This window comes from Phaseolus vulgaris, chromosome 1 (genome assembly GCF_000499845.2).
Source record: "Phaseolus vulgaris cultivar G19833 chromosome 1, P. vulgaris v2.0, whole genome shotgun sequence".
In the NCBI taxonomy this organism is placed as follows: Eukaryota; Viridiplantae; Streptophyta; class Magnoliopsida; order Fabales; family Fabaceae; genus Phaseolus; species Phaseolus vulgaris.
This window is the reverse complement of record NC_023759.2, coordinates 43,546,011-43,564,681: the sequence shown is the minus strand read 5'-3', so window position 1 is coordinate 43,564,681 and position 18,671 is coordinate 43,546,011. Positions and strand designations below refer to the sequence as shown.

Here is an 18,671-nt window from a genome sequence, read left to right as displayed (position 1 = left end):
TAATTAAATATCAAATTAGTTTTATTGAAATATTATTATTTTAAATCTTTTGTTCTTTTAATCTTAATTATGTTTTATTTAAAAAAATTAAATAATTTATTTTGTGTTTAACTTGTTTTATTTATGATTTTTTATTTTATTTTGTAAGAGAGTTATCATTTTAATCATGAAATTAAAAGAATAATCTAGAAAAATAATAACAAAAGAAGAAAACAAGATAAAGAGACTAGATAAGCTAGTCAATGATAACAACCTATCTTAATAACCTCTCATTAAAGATTTGAAATCTCGGGTTTGAAATTTGTAAATTGGATATGTGATATATTTTTGTTCCTTCTTAAAGTTAAAATAGGGTAAACTAATTTGATATTTAATTGAATATTTGTTAAACTCTTGAACCTTAGAATCAACACCTTCATGTGATTATGACAACTTTGATAAAAAAAAGTGTAACATTTGTCACTTAGGACATGTTCATTTTTGTAGTTAAAATATCTTGTAAAAAACAATTTTGAGTGCAATTGAAAGTTACAACTGAAAATAAAAAATGCAGATAATAAATGAACATACTTCTTGCTACCTACCTACAGCACAAGGCCACTGCGCCTGCTCCACAAGAAAAAGAAAAACGAAAACCTTAACATTATACCATGCAATATATGAAACCAGCATATCGAAACGTGTCTCCCTACCGCTACGTCTTTTCTCGTTCCTTAAACCCTAACCCTCTCCTTCTCCTATCCCCGTTTCGGAGACCCGAAACGTTTTACCTTTCACCCCCCGTTTCGTGCTTCTCCTCCTCAATGGCGGTGCCTCCGTCGTCGCTAGAGAAGCAGTTCGACGCGTTTAGGGTTCAGCTCGAACAATCTGGAACGCTACGCGACCGAATTCGAAGCGTTGTTTCGGAGATTGAGTCCTCCACTAGGCTCATCTATGCCACTCTTCTTCTCGTTCACCAGTCTGGCCCCACTCCCGGTACCACCGAACACTCTATGCTCCTTTTCTTTCCTTAACTCTAACTATACTAATATCCCTATCTCTTCTTTTGGCTCTTTTGGGCCGATAATGGGTTTCTCTGTCATGCACTTGTTTTGTGCAAATGGGTTTGGTTTCTATGGCTTGAGTGCTAAATAGAAATTGGCAAAACTTAAACATGTATTCAGAATCTTCTGGTTTCATATAATCAGACTATTTTGTTATCCATTGCATGTCTGAGATGAATTTTGAGTGTTAAAGTGTGTTTTGTTTATTCTTAATATTGAAAGAATAGAGAAAATTTATTGTGAATTGAGAATCAAAGTAGTTTGTCATCCCTTTTATATTGAAGGTATACAAAGCAAATAAAAAAAGGGAAAAGGGGAAAAAGCTGTTACAAAACTAATAGACTAACAAACTGCATAATAACCAACAAAAAAGAGAAAGAATCTTAGTTTACATTGATCCAATGGTTCATGAAGAGGATCAGTCTGTAGAGGTTCTGGTTGGCTTTCATGAACAAATTTTAACTTGTTCTTGGATTTGAGAGCAAGTTTCATAGCCTGAGCACAAGCATGGTAGTTGTTGCCATCTAAGGGAGGAGAAATCAGAACGAGGGTTGCGTTTTCGTTTGAATGAAGAAAGAAAGGGTTTTAGGGATTGATGTTGAAATCAGTATAATTTGGGGTTGCCATGATCAAGAAGAAGGCTGGATCAAGAAAGAAAGATTACGTCTAATAGCATCTTAATATTGAAAGAATAGAGAAAATTTATTGCAAAGTAGTGTGTCATCCCTTTTACAGAGAGGGTATATAAAACAAATAAAGAAAGGGAAAAGGGGAAAAAGCTGTTCCAAAACTATTAGACTAACAAACTGTATATTAATGACCAACAAAAAACAAGGTAAAAAATATTATAGTAAAATTTATGGTTTAGTTTATTGTAGCAAGACAATGCGTTCTGTCATTATCTCATGGGTATTTGTTTTTATGGGTTTGAATAGGGCTTTTAGAGAAGGCCAGGTCTCAGGTCAATGTGTTAAAGGAGCAGTATAAGAAACTTGCTGATGTTCTTGGAGAAAGCCCTGGGCAATACCATAGGTGATTAAATTCGGAGGAAGTGTTCATCTTTTGTTTTTGTTTTAGTTTTCTTTTTGTGTTTTTAACTTTTTTTTTGGTAATGTAGGTATCATGGTGATTGGAGGAGTGAAACACAGACTGTAGTTTCAATGCTTACGTTTATGCACTGGCTAGAAACAGGAAGCCTTCTCGACCACAAAGAGGCTGAGGAAAAACTTGGGTGTATGCTTTCAATACTCTCTAGTTACTTATTGGCATATCAATCAATTTTTTTTCCTTAGGTGTGTATGCACGCATGTTGATGTCATTACGAATATTAATAACTATTTACTAATTGAATACACTATGAAGTCCTAAGTTTCTAAGCACCAGGGGATTGGGGATTCAAACTGGTGTCTCTTGTAAAAATAAGCTTCGGCATGCAATGTTGGTGGAATTTCATCGCTCTTCAAAATATTGAAGGACACGGCATGTACCATATTGTAATCCTAACCTTATATCTTCACAGGGTGAAGGGAAAATAAAAGGAACCTCCTAAAAACCGGCAGAATAGGTGGCAGATGGAAACGTTTGGTTAGCTGGCCAATGACAATAATAGGCATTAGCTGTACAGCTTTCACATATTGTTCTGAAGAACACCATATCATGCATGAAGACATGTTGCTTTATAGAAGAAATAGCCATGGTTATTTCACGTAACAATGTCCAACTGAATGGATTGTTATTTTTGGTATATCAAATGTCCTGCAGAATTTGCCAATTGCTACCACCTACTTTTCTAGCATTTTGCATCGATATAATCTAAATCTAAATGAAGGGTGCACTTTACTTTGGTGGAGAATGGTAAGATACTAGGTTCTTCCACACAATTTATTATTTATGCAGGAACTTAACAGTTATAGAATTCTAAACTACTTATTACAAAGTGGACTTTAAGCCTAACTCAACCCCATAAAACCGGCTCATAGGGTTGAGGTTTGCACCCACTTATATACAATCAAAGGCTCTAATCTCTAGACGATGTGGGATCTCCAACACATCCAACACACCCCCCTCACGCCGAGACTGCCAACTCGTGCGTGGGACTATATATTATGGGTGGTTCGATAGCGGCCCGATAGCGGGTGGCCTGATAAGCCCAACAAACACTCGTTAGGATAGGCTCGAAATGGCTCTGATACCATATAACTTATTATCCATTAGTCGTCTCACTCGTTCCCTTGACTGTGTTATTTCTTTTACCAAAGATTCTGTTACTTTACAGGACCGGAGTTCGGGACGGATGATTGGCACCGGATGTGAGTCTCATGGACTTTATCAACTACAGATCTCTGCACATGTTGGCGCAATTATGGATTCTCCATCTCTCATTCATGCTCGGTTGGGTCATCCTAGTCTTGCCAAGATGCAACAGCTTGTTCCATGTTTGTCTAATGTGTCTACTTTATCGTGTGAGTCGTGTCAGTTAGGGAAACACATTCGTAGTTCTTTTCCTCGTAGTGTCTCACAACGTGCTTCATCTCCTTTTGCCTAAGTCCACTCTTTCGTAATATGGTATCAGAGCCATTTCGAGCCTATCCTAGCGAGTATTTGAGCTTCTATCTATCACTCTCGACGTGAGGGGGGTGTGTTGGAGATCCCACATCGACTAGAGATTAGAGCCTTTCGTTGTATATAAGTGGGTGCAAACCTCAACCCTATGAGCCGGTTTTATGGGGTTGAGTTAGGCTTAAAGTCCACTTCATAATACTACTGATTTTCCAATTTGGGGTCTATCAACTCCGTACATTAAAATTTAAAGTCTGCCCTACATATGTTAGAAGTACCAAATGCTTGCCTTCAGTCAAAGGTTGTATATCCTCAAATACCATTGAATTCTTTGCTTTACATTTAAGGGTCTTGCCTTGTGTAAATTTTCCCTTAACACGGTGTTTTAACATCTAAATCAGAGAGCTAAGCATCTTTTGAACAGTTAAATTTTCCAACCTTTTGCAATGCTATTTTAAGTTATAAAGAGGCATTTAACTTAGGATTGTAGTAATCTTGTATGGTTGACAGGTTACGGCAATTTATATATTTATCTTCTATATGCACCATACCGTACATGTCCTTTGTCACTCAGAATAAGTAAATGCAAATTGTGTTGTTTTTTCCTCCCTGTTTCTTTGCCATGATGTCAACTACTTACCACCCATTCCTAGTCACTGAGATTTATAAATTCTGTACGCTAATTGTTGTTTTGCAGTGAGTTCAGACTTTGGTCTAGATGTTGAAGACTACTTAACAGGTGAGTCTTCTAAATATGTACTTGGCTAGCATTAATTGTGTAATAATCGTTTCTGGAGATGAATATGTTCCCATTGCTCGTTTTCTTGGGCTAGCTTCCTTCAGGGAGCGGTGGTCAATTTAAATATGGTTATAATTTTGTAGAACATGGGTATGGCAGTTAGAATAAGTTGGATTTCTGGGACAAGGAGCTCAATAACCAAATGTGTATGTTAGTGTTATATTTAGTCATTACTCATTTCATTAGTACAGAATCTACAGATGATTCTTAATTTTGTTTTCCTCATTAAATAAGTCAACCAAAATCTTCCAACTCCATCTTTTGATTTGAGCCATAGGTCTAGTTTTTGTCAATCACATACTACTACATTGCCGATTATGATTTCATAGTTTTGTTGTATGTGTATTGATTCATTTTTTACCATGCAGGTGTCTGTTTTATGTCTAATGAATTGGTAAGAACTCATTTCCTCTAAACTGTAACGTATCATCTTTAACCATGTTTTGCCAAGAGGACTGTAGACTAGAGATGTGGATAAATGTTTGTATATATGCACCTACAAAAACACAGCAGATTATCAAACTTCTGTATGTTTAAGGAAAAAATATCATGACAATTGCACCCTAATTTACAATTCATTTGACATTGCAGCCAAGGTATGTGGTGAATCAAGTGACAGCTGGGGACTACGATTGCCCAAGGAAGGTCTTAAAGTTCTTGACAGACCTCCATGCTGCATTTCGCATGCTTAATCTTCGTAATGATTTTTTGCGAAAGAAGTTTGATGGTATGTTATTACTTATAACCTTGTCCGTGCATTCTTTATTTTCTTTATTTTTTGCGAAAGAAGTTTGATGGTATGTTAGTACTGTCTACGGGTGTGCAAAAAATCCAAATTACAAAATCCAATCAATAATTATTCATATCCATATTAGTTTTAATCCATTTAAATGGATTTATTTCAAATCCAAATCCATATTTTTGGATTTTAAATCCAATCCATTTAATTGGATATGGATTAGATATAGATTGGATACATTTTTGGATTATCCAAATTGCATTTTGGAATGAATTTTGACTTGGCCCGATCCAAGTTAAGCCAAGACAATCCAGTCGATGTCGAGCCAAGCGAGTCCGAGCCGATTTCGAGCCGAGCGTGCCCGGGTCGTTGTCGAGCTGAGCATTCCCGAGTCGATGTCGAGTCGAGCTGGCCTGGGCTGATGCCCGAACTGATGTCGAGTCGAACGGGCCAGGCCAATGTCGAGTTGAACAAGCCCGGGCCAATGTCAAGCCGAACAAACCCGATCCGATGTCGAGCCGAACGGGCCAAGCCAATGTCGAGTCTCCCGGGCCCAGGCCGATGTCGATTTTGATGGTATGTTAGTACTGTCTAAGGGTGTGCAAAAAATCCAAATTACAACATCCAATCCATAATTATTCATATCCATATTAGTTTTAATCCATTTAAATGGATTTATTTTAAATCCAAATCCATATTTTTTGGATTTTAAATCCAATCCATTTAATTGGATATGGATTAGATATAGATTGGATACATTTTTAGATTATCCAAATTGCATTTTGGAATGGATTTTGACTTGGCCCGATCCAAATTAAGCCAAGACAATCCAACCGATGTCGAGCCAAGCGAGTCCGAGCTGATTTTGAGCCGAGCGTGCTCAGGTTGTTATCAAGCTAAGCATTCCCGAGTCGATGTCGAGCCGAGTTGGCCTGGGCCGATGTCAAGCCGAGCTGGCCCGGGCCGATATTGAGTCAAACAAGCCCGAACTGATGTCGAGTAGCGGGCCCGCACAAATGTTGAGCCGAACGGGCCAGACCAATGTTGAGTTGAATAAGCCCGGGCCGATGTCAAGCCGAACGGGCTAGGCCAATGTTGAGTCTCTCGGGCCCAGGTCGATGTCGAGTGGAGCGGGCCCAGGCAAATGTTGAGCCAAGTGGGCTCAATCCAATGCCGACTCTCCTGGGCCGATGTCAAGCCGAACGGGCTCAGGCCAATGTCGAGTTGAGCAAGCTCGGGCTGATGTCGAGCAGAACAGGTTGGGTCAATGTTGAGTCTCTCGAGCTAATGTCGAATCGATTGGGCCTGGGCCAATGTCGAGTCTCCCGGGCTCAGGACAATGTCTAGTCGAACGGGCTTGGGTCGATGTCGAGTGGAGCGGACCCAAGTCGATTGGGCTCTGGCCGATGTCGAGTCGAATGAGCCCGAATCGATATCGAGTCTCTCGGTCCTGGGCCGATGTTGAGTCGATTGATCTCGGGCTGATCTCAAGCCGAATGGCCCTGAGCTGATGGCAAGTGGAGTGGGCATGGGTCTATGTCGAGTCGTCCGGGCCCAGACCATTGTCGAGTCGTCTGGGCCCAGATCGATGTCGAGTTGTTCGGGCTCGGACCGATGTGTGTCGTTCGAGTTCGGGCCGATGTCGAGTTGTGCAGGCTCGGGGAGTTGTCAAGTGGACCGGGCCCGGTTAAATGTTGAGTTGAGCGGGCACGATCCAATGTTGACTCTCATGGGCCCGGGCCGATGTCGAGCTTAACGAGCTCATGCCAATGTCGAGCTGAGCAAGCCCCGGCTGATGTCAAGTCGAACTGGCCTGGGTCAATGATGAGTCTCCCAAGCCAATGTAGAGTTGATTGGGCCCGGACCAATGTCGAGCTGACCGAGCCTAAGCCAATGTCGAGTCTCTCGGGCTCAGGCCAATGTCAAGCCGAGTGGGCCCGGGTTGATGTCGAGTGGAGCGGGCCCGAGTTGATTTCAAGTTGATTGGGCCCTGGTCGATGTCGAGCCGAACAGGCCCGAACCGATGTCAAGTCTCTCAGGCTCAGGCCGATGGCGAGTGGAGTGGGCTTGGGTCTATGTTGATTCTCTCGAGCTCGAGCCGATGTCGAGTCGTTCAGGCCCAGACCGATGTCGAGTCGTTCGGGCCCGAATTGATGTTGAGTCGTTCGGGTCGATTTCGAGTCGTGCGGGCTCGAGTAGATGTCAAGTGGAGCGGGCCCGAGCCGATGTCGAGTTGTCTGGGCCCAAATCGATGTTGAGTCGTCCGAGCCCGAATTGATGTGGAGTTGATGTCGAGTGGAGCGGGCCCGGGTCGATGTCGAGTCGATTGGGCTGGCTAATTTCGAGTCGAGCGTGCCCGGGCCGATGTCGAGCCGTCTGGGCCCATGCTGATGTCGAGCCGTTTGGGCCCAGGTCGATGGCGAGTCGTCTGGGCCCGAGCCGATGTTGAGTCGTCCGGGCTCGGGCTGATGTTGAGTCGTCCGGGTCCGAGCTGATGTCGAACCGAGTTGGTTCACGTTCAGGTTGAGTCGGCTTAGGCCCGATTCGAGCCAAGTTACTCTCTATCCATATCAAAATAGATTTAATCTAATTAACAAAATGGATTGAATCTAGATTTAATTCACTTTATTTAAAAAAGATCCATTTAAATTTGATCTAGTTAAAATGGAAATGGATTTTAAATCCATATTCACACAAATATTTATCATCTTAAAGCAAGATTAGTCTACTAAGTGCAATGAGTAAGAGCATTAACATAACAGATTCACCCCGAAACCGGCAATAATTAAAAAATATATATATCAGCTATGGATTACTCTCCTTCGCCAAAATACGTGCACTGTTTGCATATAGAGGAGTTGTGTTGACTCATGCCATCTATCTGTTTGGATGATATCTTTCAACCTTTGACTTGGCAGGAATGAAGTATGACCTAAGAAAAGTGGAAGAAGTTTATTATGATGTTAAGATTCGAGGGTTGACACCGAATGGTGAGCCAGTTGGAAACTTGGAGATCAAGGAATCAAAGGACAATCTTTTGTTGTAGAGCGGTATGGAGCTTTACTGACTTCTCAACAATTAACTGGAATTCTATTTTGAATGGTTGATGAAGGCAAGTAAAAATTCTATTTTGAATGACTCTCAAAACCATTGCGAGAACTGGGAACTCTGTTTTCACAATGTTCTAAATGGAAAATATAGTTTTTTCCAATGGGGTCTTCAGTTCAATTCACCGCGGACTGATGTTTTTTTTAATCTCACCTTTTTGGTTTATCCAGCTGTCAAATGATGTTTAATAAAAGAAAGAGAGAATGAAGGAGGTAATTCGTTGATTTCTTAACAACTAACAATATATTTACAAGCTTAAGCTGATGTTTTGATTATACTTGTCTTCAATTTCGATGTAAAAATAACATGTATTTTCGACCCTCCTTAAGGTGAGGTTTTGTCAAGCAGTGGTATTATCATATTTGTGTCTACGTTTGTTTAAATATTATCTAATTTTTTAGCAAGTTATTACTCTGAAAAATATCTTTACGAGAATATGACACCTCATTTAAATTAACATCTTATATGAAAATCTATTTATAAAAAAATTCGAAATTTATGCAAGGAAAGATCATCTATCTTAACGGTTTTTTCCTGCACCTCTATCCTCACTTCTATACTTCTTAAAATACTAAAAATACTTTTTATTTTATTGATTTTTTTCACTTCAGGTAATCTAGAAAGATTATGAATTATAGAATTTAAAAGATATTTTTAGATAGAAAAATATTTTCTAAATTTTATAATTCAGAATATGTTTCTTTAAAGTTTTATAATTTTTTAGGCTTCTTATTTTGTTTAACAGTATTTTTAGATTGAAAAGTATTTTTTGAATTTGAAAATGTTTTTTGAATTTTATAATCAGAAATACAATTTTTTAAGAATTTTTTTTACTTTAGATTGTAGAATCAGATACTTCCGAACTCATCTATTTCGGCCTGAATGTATTTTTTAAATTAAAGTTTTATAATTTTTTAGGCTTCTTATTTTGTTGAATTAGCTAACGAATATTTTTAATAGTAAGTGAGTTTGTAGATGCCAATCTTGAATGAAACACGAAGCAAAATCTATTCTGTTTTTGGTTAAATAGTAAATTTGACACCTTTTGACCCCGGATTTTCGTCTCTTTATTTTTTTAATCTTTCAATTTTACAAAATTATAACTTTGATTTGTACTTTTACATTTTAAGTAATGAAACTATTTTTTGATTGAGTGTATCTTAAAAAATGTTTGGTTTGAAGTTTAACTAATAAAGGTAATAAACTAAAGTGTATATAAAAATGGAAAATGGACAAAAAATTTAAGATTATTTAAAACATGAGACTGAAAAAACAACATCGTGCTTCAGAAATTAAAATATATCAACATTTTTTTGCAACAGTGGAAGTAAAATAATTATTTGACAGCTCATGGCTTATCCTTTCGGGCTGCTTCTATGGATTTTTATTTTTATGTTTTTCTTTGTTTATTTCTGCAGTAAAAAGCATAAATTTTCTTTTTCTTATTTTGTAAAATGCTTTTAGAGTACATGAAAATGCCCTTAAATTATGCATGAAAATGAGTAAGATGAAGATCTGTTTATTTCACATGAAGAACCAAGTTTTCTCACTAGAGATAATGAAATTAGTTTTATCACACATCTCAATTACATTTACTAACTTATAATCAATTCTATCTAACATCAGTAACACCAGTTCTGTTTAACTTTAAAACAAAGGAACGCTGTAATACACATCACATCACATCACCTTTTACAATAGTACCCCTTTGTTGTACCATATACATTTTCATATCACTCATAAATGATTGGGTGAGAGGGCCCTGGGAAGATGAAGGGCACTTGTCCACCACTTTATTTACCAATAAATTCAACAAAACTTACATGTTTTTTACTGTTATTTTTTCATCACAATTGAAATTTAACTTTAATAATCATCATATGGAAATTTACACTAAAGATAAGATAGGATACTAAGGTAAAACTGATTCTAATGGAAAACTATACCAAAAATACATAAAGAGCTGCATATACATTTTATTCTGAACTTGTATATATAAGGATGTTCAAATATAAATTTCTTTTTTTATTTGTACATCAAAACTTGTAACTGTATTGATTTTTTTTAAATAATTTTCAAATTTGAATCCAATCATAGTGAGAAGAGAACAAGCATATCATTCTTATGAACAATGTTAGCTTATGGATAATGCTGATAATGCAGAACATCTACTTATGTAATTTGAGGTCCAAAATGAGATACAATCTTCTGTTGCCTATATTTCTGTCTCCATTTTAGGACATTCTGCAAAACCTTATTTCTGACAATCAAGCTCTAATAAAACATTATTTAAAACTCTTATATGTGGAATGACAGCTAAAGACTATGTACCTTTTTTTCTCCCAAGTAACTATTATTTTTCAAAACCAAGGTTTCCACATACTCAACCGACACTAAATTTTAAATTTCACACACAATTCTGAGATGATAAAATCCCCACAGTAAGTGTACAGAGAGGCATTGCTCCCTAAAAGGAAGCATGGATAGAAATTAATAGAGGGATGTGGGTGGGGCACTTAGGAAGAAGTGGAACAAAGTGATAAAGTGGCCTGTAGCACCAGCTCATGTGAACAGAAAATGCACGTGGAATGGGAGCAAAGTAAGTCGAATCAAATCAAATCATTTCAGTGCACAAAATGGATAGTGATTGCAAGTGTGTTAGTGCTTTATTCACTTTTCACTCTATAAACACAAAATATCACTTGCAACATGAGTCTTATCATATCTCAATTTGAATAACTACCTCGTTTAGTCTTGAAGACTTTATCTTATCAATGTAGTTATGTTGCACAAGTAGCCACTGGATTTGGGTGAATGGAGAGTCTGTTACACCAATAGTTACACAGATATGATCCAATTCAATTTGCAATTGCTCTCTAGAACTCACGACAAAAAGACCCTCTTAACACAATTTGTGTGAAAACAAGAGATCAAGCTGCATTAGTTATACGATCAAATCTTCCAAAAATTGAAGTTTTACTTTCTTTTTGACAGTTCATGATTCTTCCTTTTTTTCACATGTTTGTTAAATTTGGTTAATTAACAGGGTAATTTTTATGGAAATAATGGTTTAGGTTCATGTTGAACTAATCTTCTTGTATTTGAACTCGGTTGGTAGGACTAATATGATAATGAATAAATAGTATTCCATTACAAAATTAATTTCACAAAATCCACAAAAAGGCTTTTCCATAAGGCACAATGGTCCCTCTAATATCTGGAAAACTGTTGCAGGTTGTCTTAAATTAAACATGCTATTCTTTTCAAACAACCAAGCACGACCCACTTTTGTCTATGATGACAACATTGAGTCTTAGTGGTCTCTGAGTATCTGTCTAAGAAGAACAGACCAGAAAAAAGATCTCAAAAAATAGTGTTTCTAGTTCCCTTATAATTTCCTAACTATAGAATGAAAAGATAAAATTTTAAGAACTACCCCACCTTTTCTTCAACATCTATCAACCAAAATAGAATGGCAAAATCATCAGTCTTGATACAAATTGTTTGGTTCTTTGATTTTGTTCATTTTATATTTTTGGTTACACTTTCAGTTGATCTGTATAGCATACTTTCTTATTGCAAAATTATCTCTCTTGCTGAAAATTGTTAACCTTCCTTCCAAGAAAACTTCATGTGCTACAATGATAAGATTAAGATCAATAAAAAGCTGAAAAACCATTGGAAATCAATGAATTTTGTATGCGAAACTAGAATCAAGTCAAACATGTCACATATACCAAGGTCAGATATTCCAGCAGGGTAAAGAACTGTGAGACTAATTCTTTGTCTGCAACTGTACATGTTTTCTTCCATCCCTCTTTCAGTGTATAGCCCATGACTTAGAAGAGATATTTTATTCTAATAATCTGATAACAATTTTCTATAACTTTTTTACTTATTTATTTTCATTACATATTCATTTTATGACTTATCTTATATAAATTTTCTCCTATATATAACTTCTCTGTCTATAGAAACAGTTATGAGAAAACATAGGATAACTCATTCTTAAATGCGTAAGAGCTAAGTACGGACAATAAAACTCATCTCAAACTCATCTTCTTAAAGGACTGAATAAGTAGCACTTTTGTACGGATAGTACCTCCTTATTCCTTGAAAAATGAAAGCCTTAGCTGCTATGCACACAAATTCAAGATTATTCAACACAAGTAGCAGCTGAAACAAGTCGAAATAAGAATAATAAATTCACATCAATACGTGTTTAGAAAAAAAAAAACTAGAATCGACAAATACATAAACTTTCTACAGTCAATGTGTCTGAGTAGTTCTAAATACACTAAAAAAATGAACAAAAATTTGGGTATCACATTCTCTGAAATCATGTTTGTGGCTTCCCATGTTTATTTATCTGTGATATAAGACTAAAATACATAACAATAATTATACTAGAATTTATTATTACTTTAAATAAAGTTTACTAAATTTACATTGCAAAATAAAAAAATTATAAAGTATTGAAATTCAAGGGAAATAAGTGGTTTTGCACTTTACCCAAGAAACTTTATCCCATCCCTCATTCATATCTTATCCTTTCCTACCCAAAGTTGTGGGGTCTGTGAATGTTAAGAACTTCGAAAGGTCACTCTATCAGATACTGGCCTTAATTAGACTATCCTTCATCCTGGGATTGATATTAATTAGAACATTGAATTACTGTTAACTGGCATTTATTAGCAAATATAAACCTTTAAATACTTTTAATATTCATAATGTTACTAAACTCTATTAACAAAGTTGCAGACATGTCAAATTATGTAGTGAAAACATTGACACGGCCACTGATACGATACGGATACGGAGATACTTCAAATTTTTAAAATATAGGACACGGGGACACAAATCTATATATTATATAATTATGAATTATATAAATTGACAATAAAAATTTATGTGTGCATGTTCTAAATTATTTTTTTAAGTAGAAAGATGTTTTATTTTTTATTTTTATAATCATAATAACAATTTATACAATAAAGTTTTTGAATTTTAAAAAAATTAATATATATATTTTTTAAATTATATTAAAATCGTACTAAAATTATCAGAAATTTAATAAATACATTTTGAATTGGACACTTTATAAATACGTATCTTACCATTGTCATATGAGTATCGTGTTCGATATCAAATACCGACACGTCATTTAAAAGAAATTTCTCAATGCATTATAGTTTTTTCTTTTGTTTTTACAGTGTTACTGCTTTCTCTCTCTCTCAATCATATCAATTATTTTATCATATATTTCATTATCTGCTCTTTTCATTTCTCTCACTCTTATATAATTCCTCACTAGTAGCATATAGTTGACATTTATTTTGGCCTCATTAATTCAAAAGTAATTGTAAGTACTATCAGTCTAATAATACTGATTTTATCATCAAGATCACCTAAAAGCTAGATTTTCCAACATGTTTACTTGGTTAAAATCACCTTTAATTTACAATTCAAAATATTATAAAATTAAATTAACTGACAATACTCTCCATGTATATTACATATATAGTAGTTATTTTGACTTTGTAACTGAAATGAACTCTTATCTATTATTTTCTAAGGTACTAATATGGCACTGCATGCTGGTATGCTATAAAGAAGTTACTAACAAGCAAAGTCAGCTAAGTATCTGTGACACGCTTTAGAATAATATATATTGGATTTTGATGTCTCCAAGTATCTGACACACTTAGAATAATATATATTGGATATTGATGTTTCCGCCATAATTGTATAGGCAAAAGCTACGATGTATCATGTCAACCATTTACTGTGTCTTTGGTTTTTAGCTCAATAGAACCTATACGAATGTTCAATAACAAGTTTTTAGCTCAAATAGAACTTATTCTTCCATTTCATGGATTATTTTTAGATTGGAGTATTCTATCATGCTTGTAATGGTAGATGTTTTTATTAAAAGTTGGGTTAGGGATGGTTAGATTAGTAATTAAGAAGACAATTTCTAAAAAGGAAAGTTGCATGTCACACCGAAAACAAACATCTAAAAAAACAAGTAGGTAAAAAAACAGGTTTTTATTTATTACAGTGTGTTTTTTTATAATTAAAATGGGATCACTTTTAAAAAAATTATAAATTTGACTAAGTCTTGCCAATTTGGCACGATTTTTTTAGTTAAAGTCGTGCCAACATGGCACGATTTCTGTAATTTCAATCTGAAGTTGTGTTAACCTGTCATGACTTCTGTTAGGGTTCTCTCCAGTGACGAACATATCATTGATGATCCTCTTCCACCTCCACCTCTGTCTGATCATCACCCTCCATGAAGACTTCGACGACAAATACGAAAACCACATTGTGGCAAGTCTTTCCATAAATAATTTACTTCAAATAGTTCAACTTTTTATTTTATTTTATATCTTGTAATGAATTTTACTAATTTGTCTAGTTATAATTAATCTCTTCTCAACATCATGTGTTCTATAAAACTATTACTTTCCAAGGTAATTTTTCAAATCCGCAACAATTCTCTATTTATTTTCCAAATACAATAACAATTCTCATTTCTCTATTTATTTCCAAATGCAATAACAATTTTATTCATATTTTTTATTAATCAAATAACCAAATTAATATATTACATTACCGTCAAACATGATCCATACACGATTATCCAATTTTTTGTCTCTTAAAACTAACACCCTTAAACAATTATGTATCAAATTAATTTTAAATATTATATAATTTATTACTTAATATATAAACAAAAAAATTAAAAAAAATTAAAACGTAAACAAAGTTGTATCAATTTGACACGACTTTAGATTGATATGACAAGAATCATGCTAAGTTAGCACGATTTCAGGTTGAGATGGCAAAGTCGTGCATTGACACGACTTCTTCGTATGAAGTCGTGCATTGACACAACCCGTGTCAAATTAACACAATTTTCTCAAATTTATAATTTTTTAAAAGCCACCACATTTTAGTAAAAAAAAAAAACAATTTGATAAAAAAATCTAAAAAACGATTTTCTAACAAACATAAGTAAGTATCTGACTTAAAAAGCAAATACACTCCCATAATGTTCTGGAGCATTTGTACTTCCCATGCCGCAATTATATAAATCTTTTCATGTTCCGAGTACTCCATGTACTTTTCTCCATCTCCCTTTCTCTCTCTCACACACACACGATCTAGAAGCTTCAAGAGAAGAATGAAGGGGAAGTTTCTGAGAGGGTGTCTTAACAAGTGGAAGAAAGTTGGGAGTCGAGTGATCCACTGTGGTGCCTACGATTACTGCTGCGAATGGGAAGTGTGGCCATCCATGCACGATGAAGGAGAATGCGATATTCCCAACGATGTGCCAAAGGGTCACTTGGTTGTGTACGTGGGGGAGCATCACAAGAGATATGTGATCAAGATCACGTTGCTCAACCATCCTCTCTTCAAGACTTTGCTGGATCAGGCTCAGGATGAGTACGATTTCATTGCATACTCAAAGCTCTATATTCCTTGCACTGAGCATCTTTTCCTCACTGTCCTTCGCTCTGCAAGCTCTCCAAATAATCAACCACTCTCTCTCTCTGTCTGAGTCATTATGTAGCCATTTATTATGTTGTAGATCCAGGTTCTTGTTTCATCTGTGTTTTTTCTCTTATCAGGGAACATGCAGAGTTAATTAGCACATTGGCCAAGTTAAGGAAAGTTTATAAGTTAATTACTATCTGTAAGGCCACTTGATCCTTGGATTACTTAAGGATGATGAGGATCTCTTGGTAGCAATAAGAAAATGAACTGTCAATATTATGTCTAGTGTAGCAGAAAACTTAAGTTATACAAATATTATATACATATACATATATATATATATATATAGACAATAGTACTTATAATTATAGATGTATGAAGAAAAGTTAAAAGTTTGTGGAGACATGTGTGCCCACAAAAGTCCAAGGTAGATCTGATAATGTACATACATAAATAAATTATGTATAGCCTTTATATTGGGATAAGGATGTGTTTGGAAACCGTTTTAATAGCATAATAGAAGTTTCTTACGTTGCTATCAATACAATAACATAAAAGGAGATGGTAGATGCAAACGCATTATAAATGCTTAGTATGAATAATTCACATATTTAAAAGACATGGAATATACAATTGTAAACGAACATTCAATTAAGACATACCGTTAAGTGTTTTGAAACGATCACACAAATAAATGTCTATAACAAATCAAATATAGTTTCATATTATAATTTTTAAAAAAAAACTATTTTAGCAAGTTATAACTTTTTATGAGTACTGTATACAAAAATCCAGCATGTCACTCTTGGGTTGCTTTTATAGAAATCCCAAACAAGATGCATCGGTTAAGATATTAAGTGGAAAATTTGGGTTTATAAAAAGTTATTTAAGATTTTAGATGTTAAATAAAATCCTAGTTTATAAAATTTTAAAATATGTTAATTAATATTTTTTCACATATTTTGACCCGATGGATGATTTGTTCAATCCGCAAAAAGTATGACCAGTTAAAAAGTGTAATCTAATTGAAGTAATTTTTTTTTCTAACATTTAATCTGCAGTCTAAATAAATTTTGATGGAAGTATGTAGATTTGTGGACATAAAAAAAATAAGTATATTTAAAAAGATTTAATATTACTTTATAAAAATACCTACATATTATAATTTGTATATAAACTTAAATTAATTTTATTAATATGCTTTAAATTTTAAATATATATATTAAATTACTTCTTTTTACTTGTTAAAAATAAGTAAAAAGATTTATTAACTTGTGGACTAAATTTTAAACCAAAAAATATAATTTATTTAAAATATAAACAGAAAGAGATGACAGAAATTTGATTAAGTGATCTTGAATTATTGAGAGGTAGCAGTGGTGATGATATGCAGTTGATGGACACAAGTTTTGTCTTCTGATCCAACAAATTCTGTCCTTCTGCAAATGATAGCTCCTAAACCCTAAACCTAAAGATATTTCCACAGGTTGACCTAGATTCTCAGTCTTCATCTTTTGGAGCCATCAAAATCATTGTCAAGGAAAAATCTTATTATTTTTCATATCCAAATGCCTTCAAACACTTGGTTTCAATTAACTATGTGTTTTGGATTGAAGTTTACAAAAATAAATTTAAATCAACTTCATTATGCAGCTTAAGTTTCAAAAACAACTGTGATGTAACTTTTAGTTGAAACTTGGTTTAAAAATAAATAAATACAGGTATGCAAAATTATTAAAAAGGAAATGAAATGCATTACTAAACTAAATTCAGCAATACAAATATGCTAAAGGCAGATGACCAAATATCAAACATAGCTTACATATACCTCTCTTTTTTTTATCAAAATACAATAATCCATAAACAATATTTTAAAAAAAATAAAAATTATTTAAGAAGTTTTTTTGTTAAATTACACTACCAAAAATCATAAAATGAAAACTAATTTTAGAAACAAAAATAATTATTTGTTATAGTGACTAAATTAGAGATCATTTTAAAGACTAAATAAATTTTTGGTTTCTAAATTAGTTTTATTATTGTTAAATGGTTTCTAAATTGGTATCTAATTAGCAACCAAAGTTTTTGCTATCAAATTTAAAATTTAAATAATTGATAGTTAAAACCTTGGTAGCTAATTAGATACCAATTTAGAAACTATTTAACAATAATATAAACTAATATAGAAACCAATTTTTTTTAGTTTATAAAATTGTCTCTAATTTAGTTATTATTACACCTAATTATTTTGGTCTTTAAAAATTGGTTTCTATTTGATAATTTTCTTGTATTGTTAACTTCACGTATAGAAAATAATTATATTTATAAAAATACATTGATTCTACTAATAATATTTTCATTGATATGTTTATATAAAGTTCGACTATGTTTTTAATATAACAAAAGATAATCTATAGAAATTTTCGGTATCTTTTGGAAAAATTGAAAAGATGAACAATTCTATATATTAAAAAAGTATTGTGAAATTTAAAAATAAGATAAAAGCCAAAAAAAAATCATCAAAGAAATTAAATAACATAAAAAAGTAAAGTAACTCTTAAAAAATAAAGGATGAGGAGTATAAATACAAGAAAAGGTAAATAGTAAGACTTATAAATGTAAAAAAAGCACTTATCAGAAGAAAAATATTTAAAGAAACACTACAATACAAGAAAATGTTTGGTTAGAGATCAAATTTATAGTGTTGGTCACATGCAAAACACTATTAGAGTGGGTTAAAACATTTGTATGTGGACGAAAATCACATACATCACAACGTCGGTTATGGCAACACAACACAAACATAAATGGAGGCAAACATTCTTGTGTGGATTAAACTAGGCAAAGCCAAAATATATAAGGATTTTTGTTGGGGTTGAACCGACTCTACACTTGAGTTGGATGTAGCTAGGGTTGTGTC

General features: G+C 34.0%; 2 protein-coding genes across 2 annotated transcripts; both read left to right on the top strand.

Annotated features, from left to right (window-relative positions):
- The first annotated feature begins 585 nt into the window (after nt 1–585).
- On the top strand, nt 586–8,619 carry LOC137814463 (uncharacterized). The gene is made up of 7 exons (XM_068617229.1): nt 586–975; nt 1,979–2,075; nt 2,161–2,276; nt 4,300–4,341; nt 4,770–4,795; nt 4,993–5,128; nt 8,059–8,619. The coding sequence occupies exons 1-7, from the start codon at nt 651–653 to the stop codon at nt 8,184–8,186; spliced, it is 870 nt and encodes a 289-aa protein (XP_068473330.1). The 5' UTR covers nt 586–650; the 3' UTR covers nt 8,187–8,619.
- A 6,752-nt stretch (nt 8,620–15,371) lies between these two features.
- Nucleotides 15,372–15,815, top strand: LOC137816072 (auxin-responsive protein SAUR50-like). The gene has a single exon (XM_068619169.1). It carries the CDS (start codon nt 15,372–15,374, stop codon nt 15,813–15,815), a length of 444 nt encoding a protein of 147 aa, XP_068475270.1.
- Nucleotides 15,816–18,671: the final 2,856 nt, after the last annotated feature.

What these genes read in the sequence shown, in the direction of transcription:
- LOC137814463 (XM_068617229.1), top strand. Translation starts at nt 651, where the DNA reads ATGCAATATATGAAACCAGCATATCGAAACGTGTCTCCCTACCGCTAC. An exon ending in CCAGTCTGGCCCCACTCCCG is followed by an intron (nt 976 to 1,978) that starts GTACCACCGAAC and finishes GGGTTTGAATAG; the next exon opens with GGCTTTTAGAGAAGGCCAGG. An exon ending in GGCTGAGGAAAAACTTGGGT is followed by an intron (nt 2,277 to 4,299) that starts GTATGCTTTCAA and finishes GTTGTTTTGCAG; the next exon opens with TGAGTTCAGACTTTGGTCTA.
- LOC137816072 (XM_068619169.1), top strand. Translation starts at nt 15,372, where the DNA reads ATGTACTTTTCTCCATCTCCCTTTCTCTCTCTCACACACACACGATCT.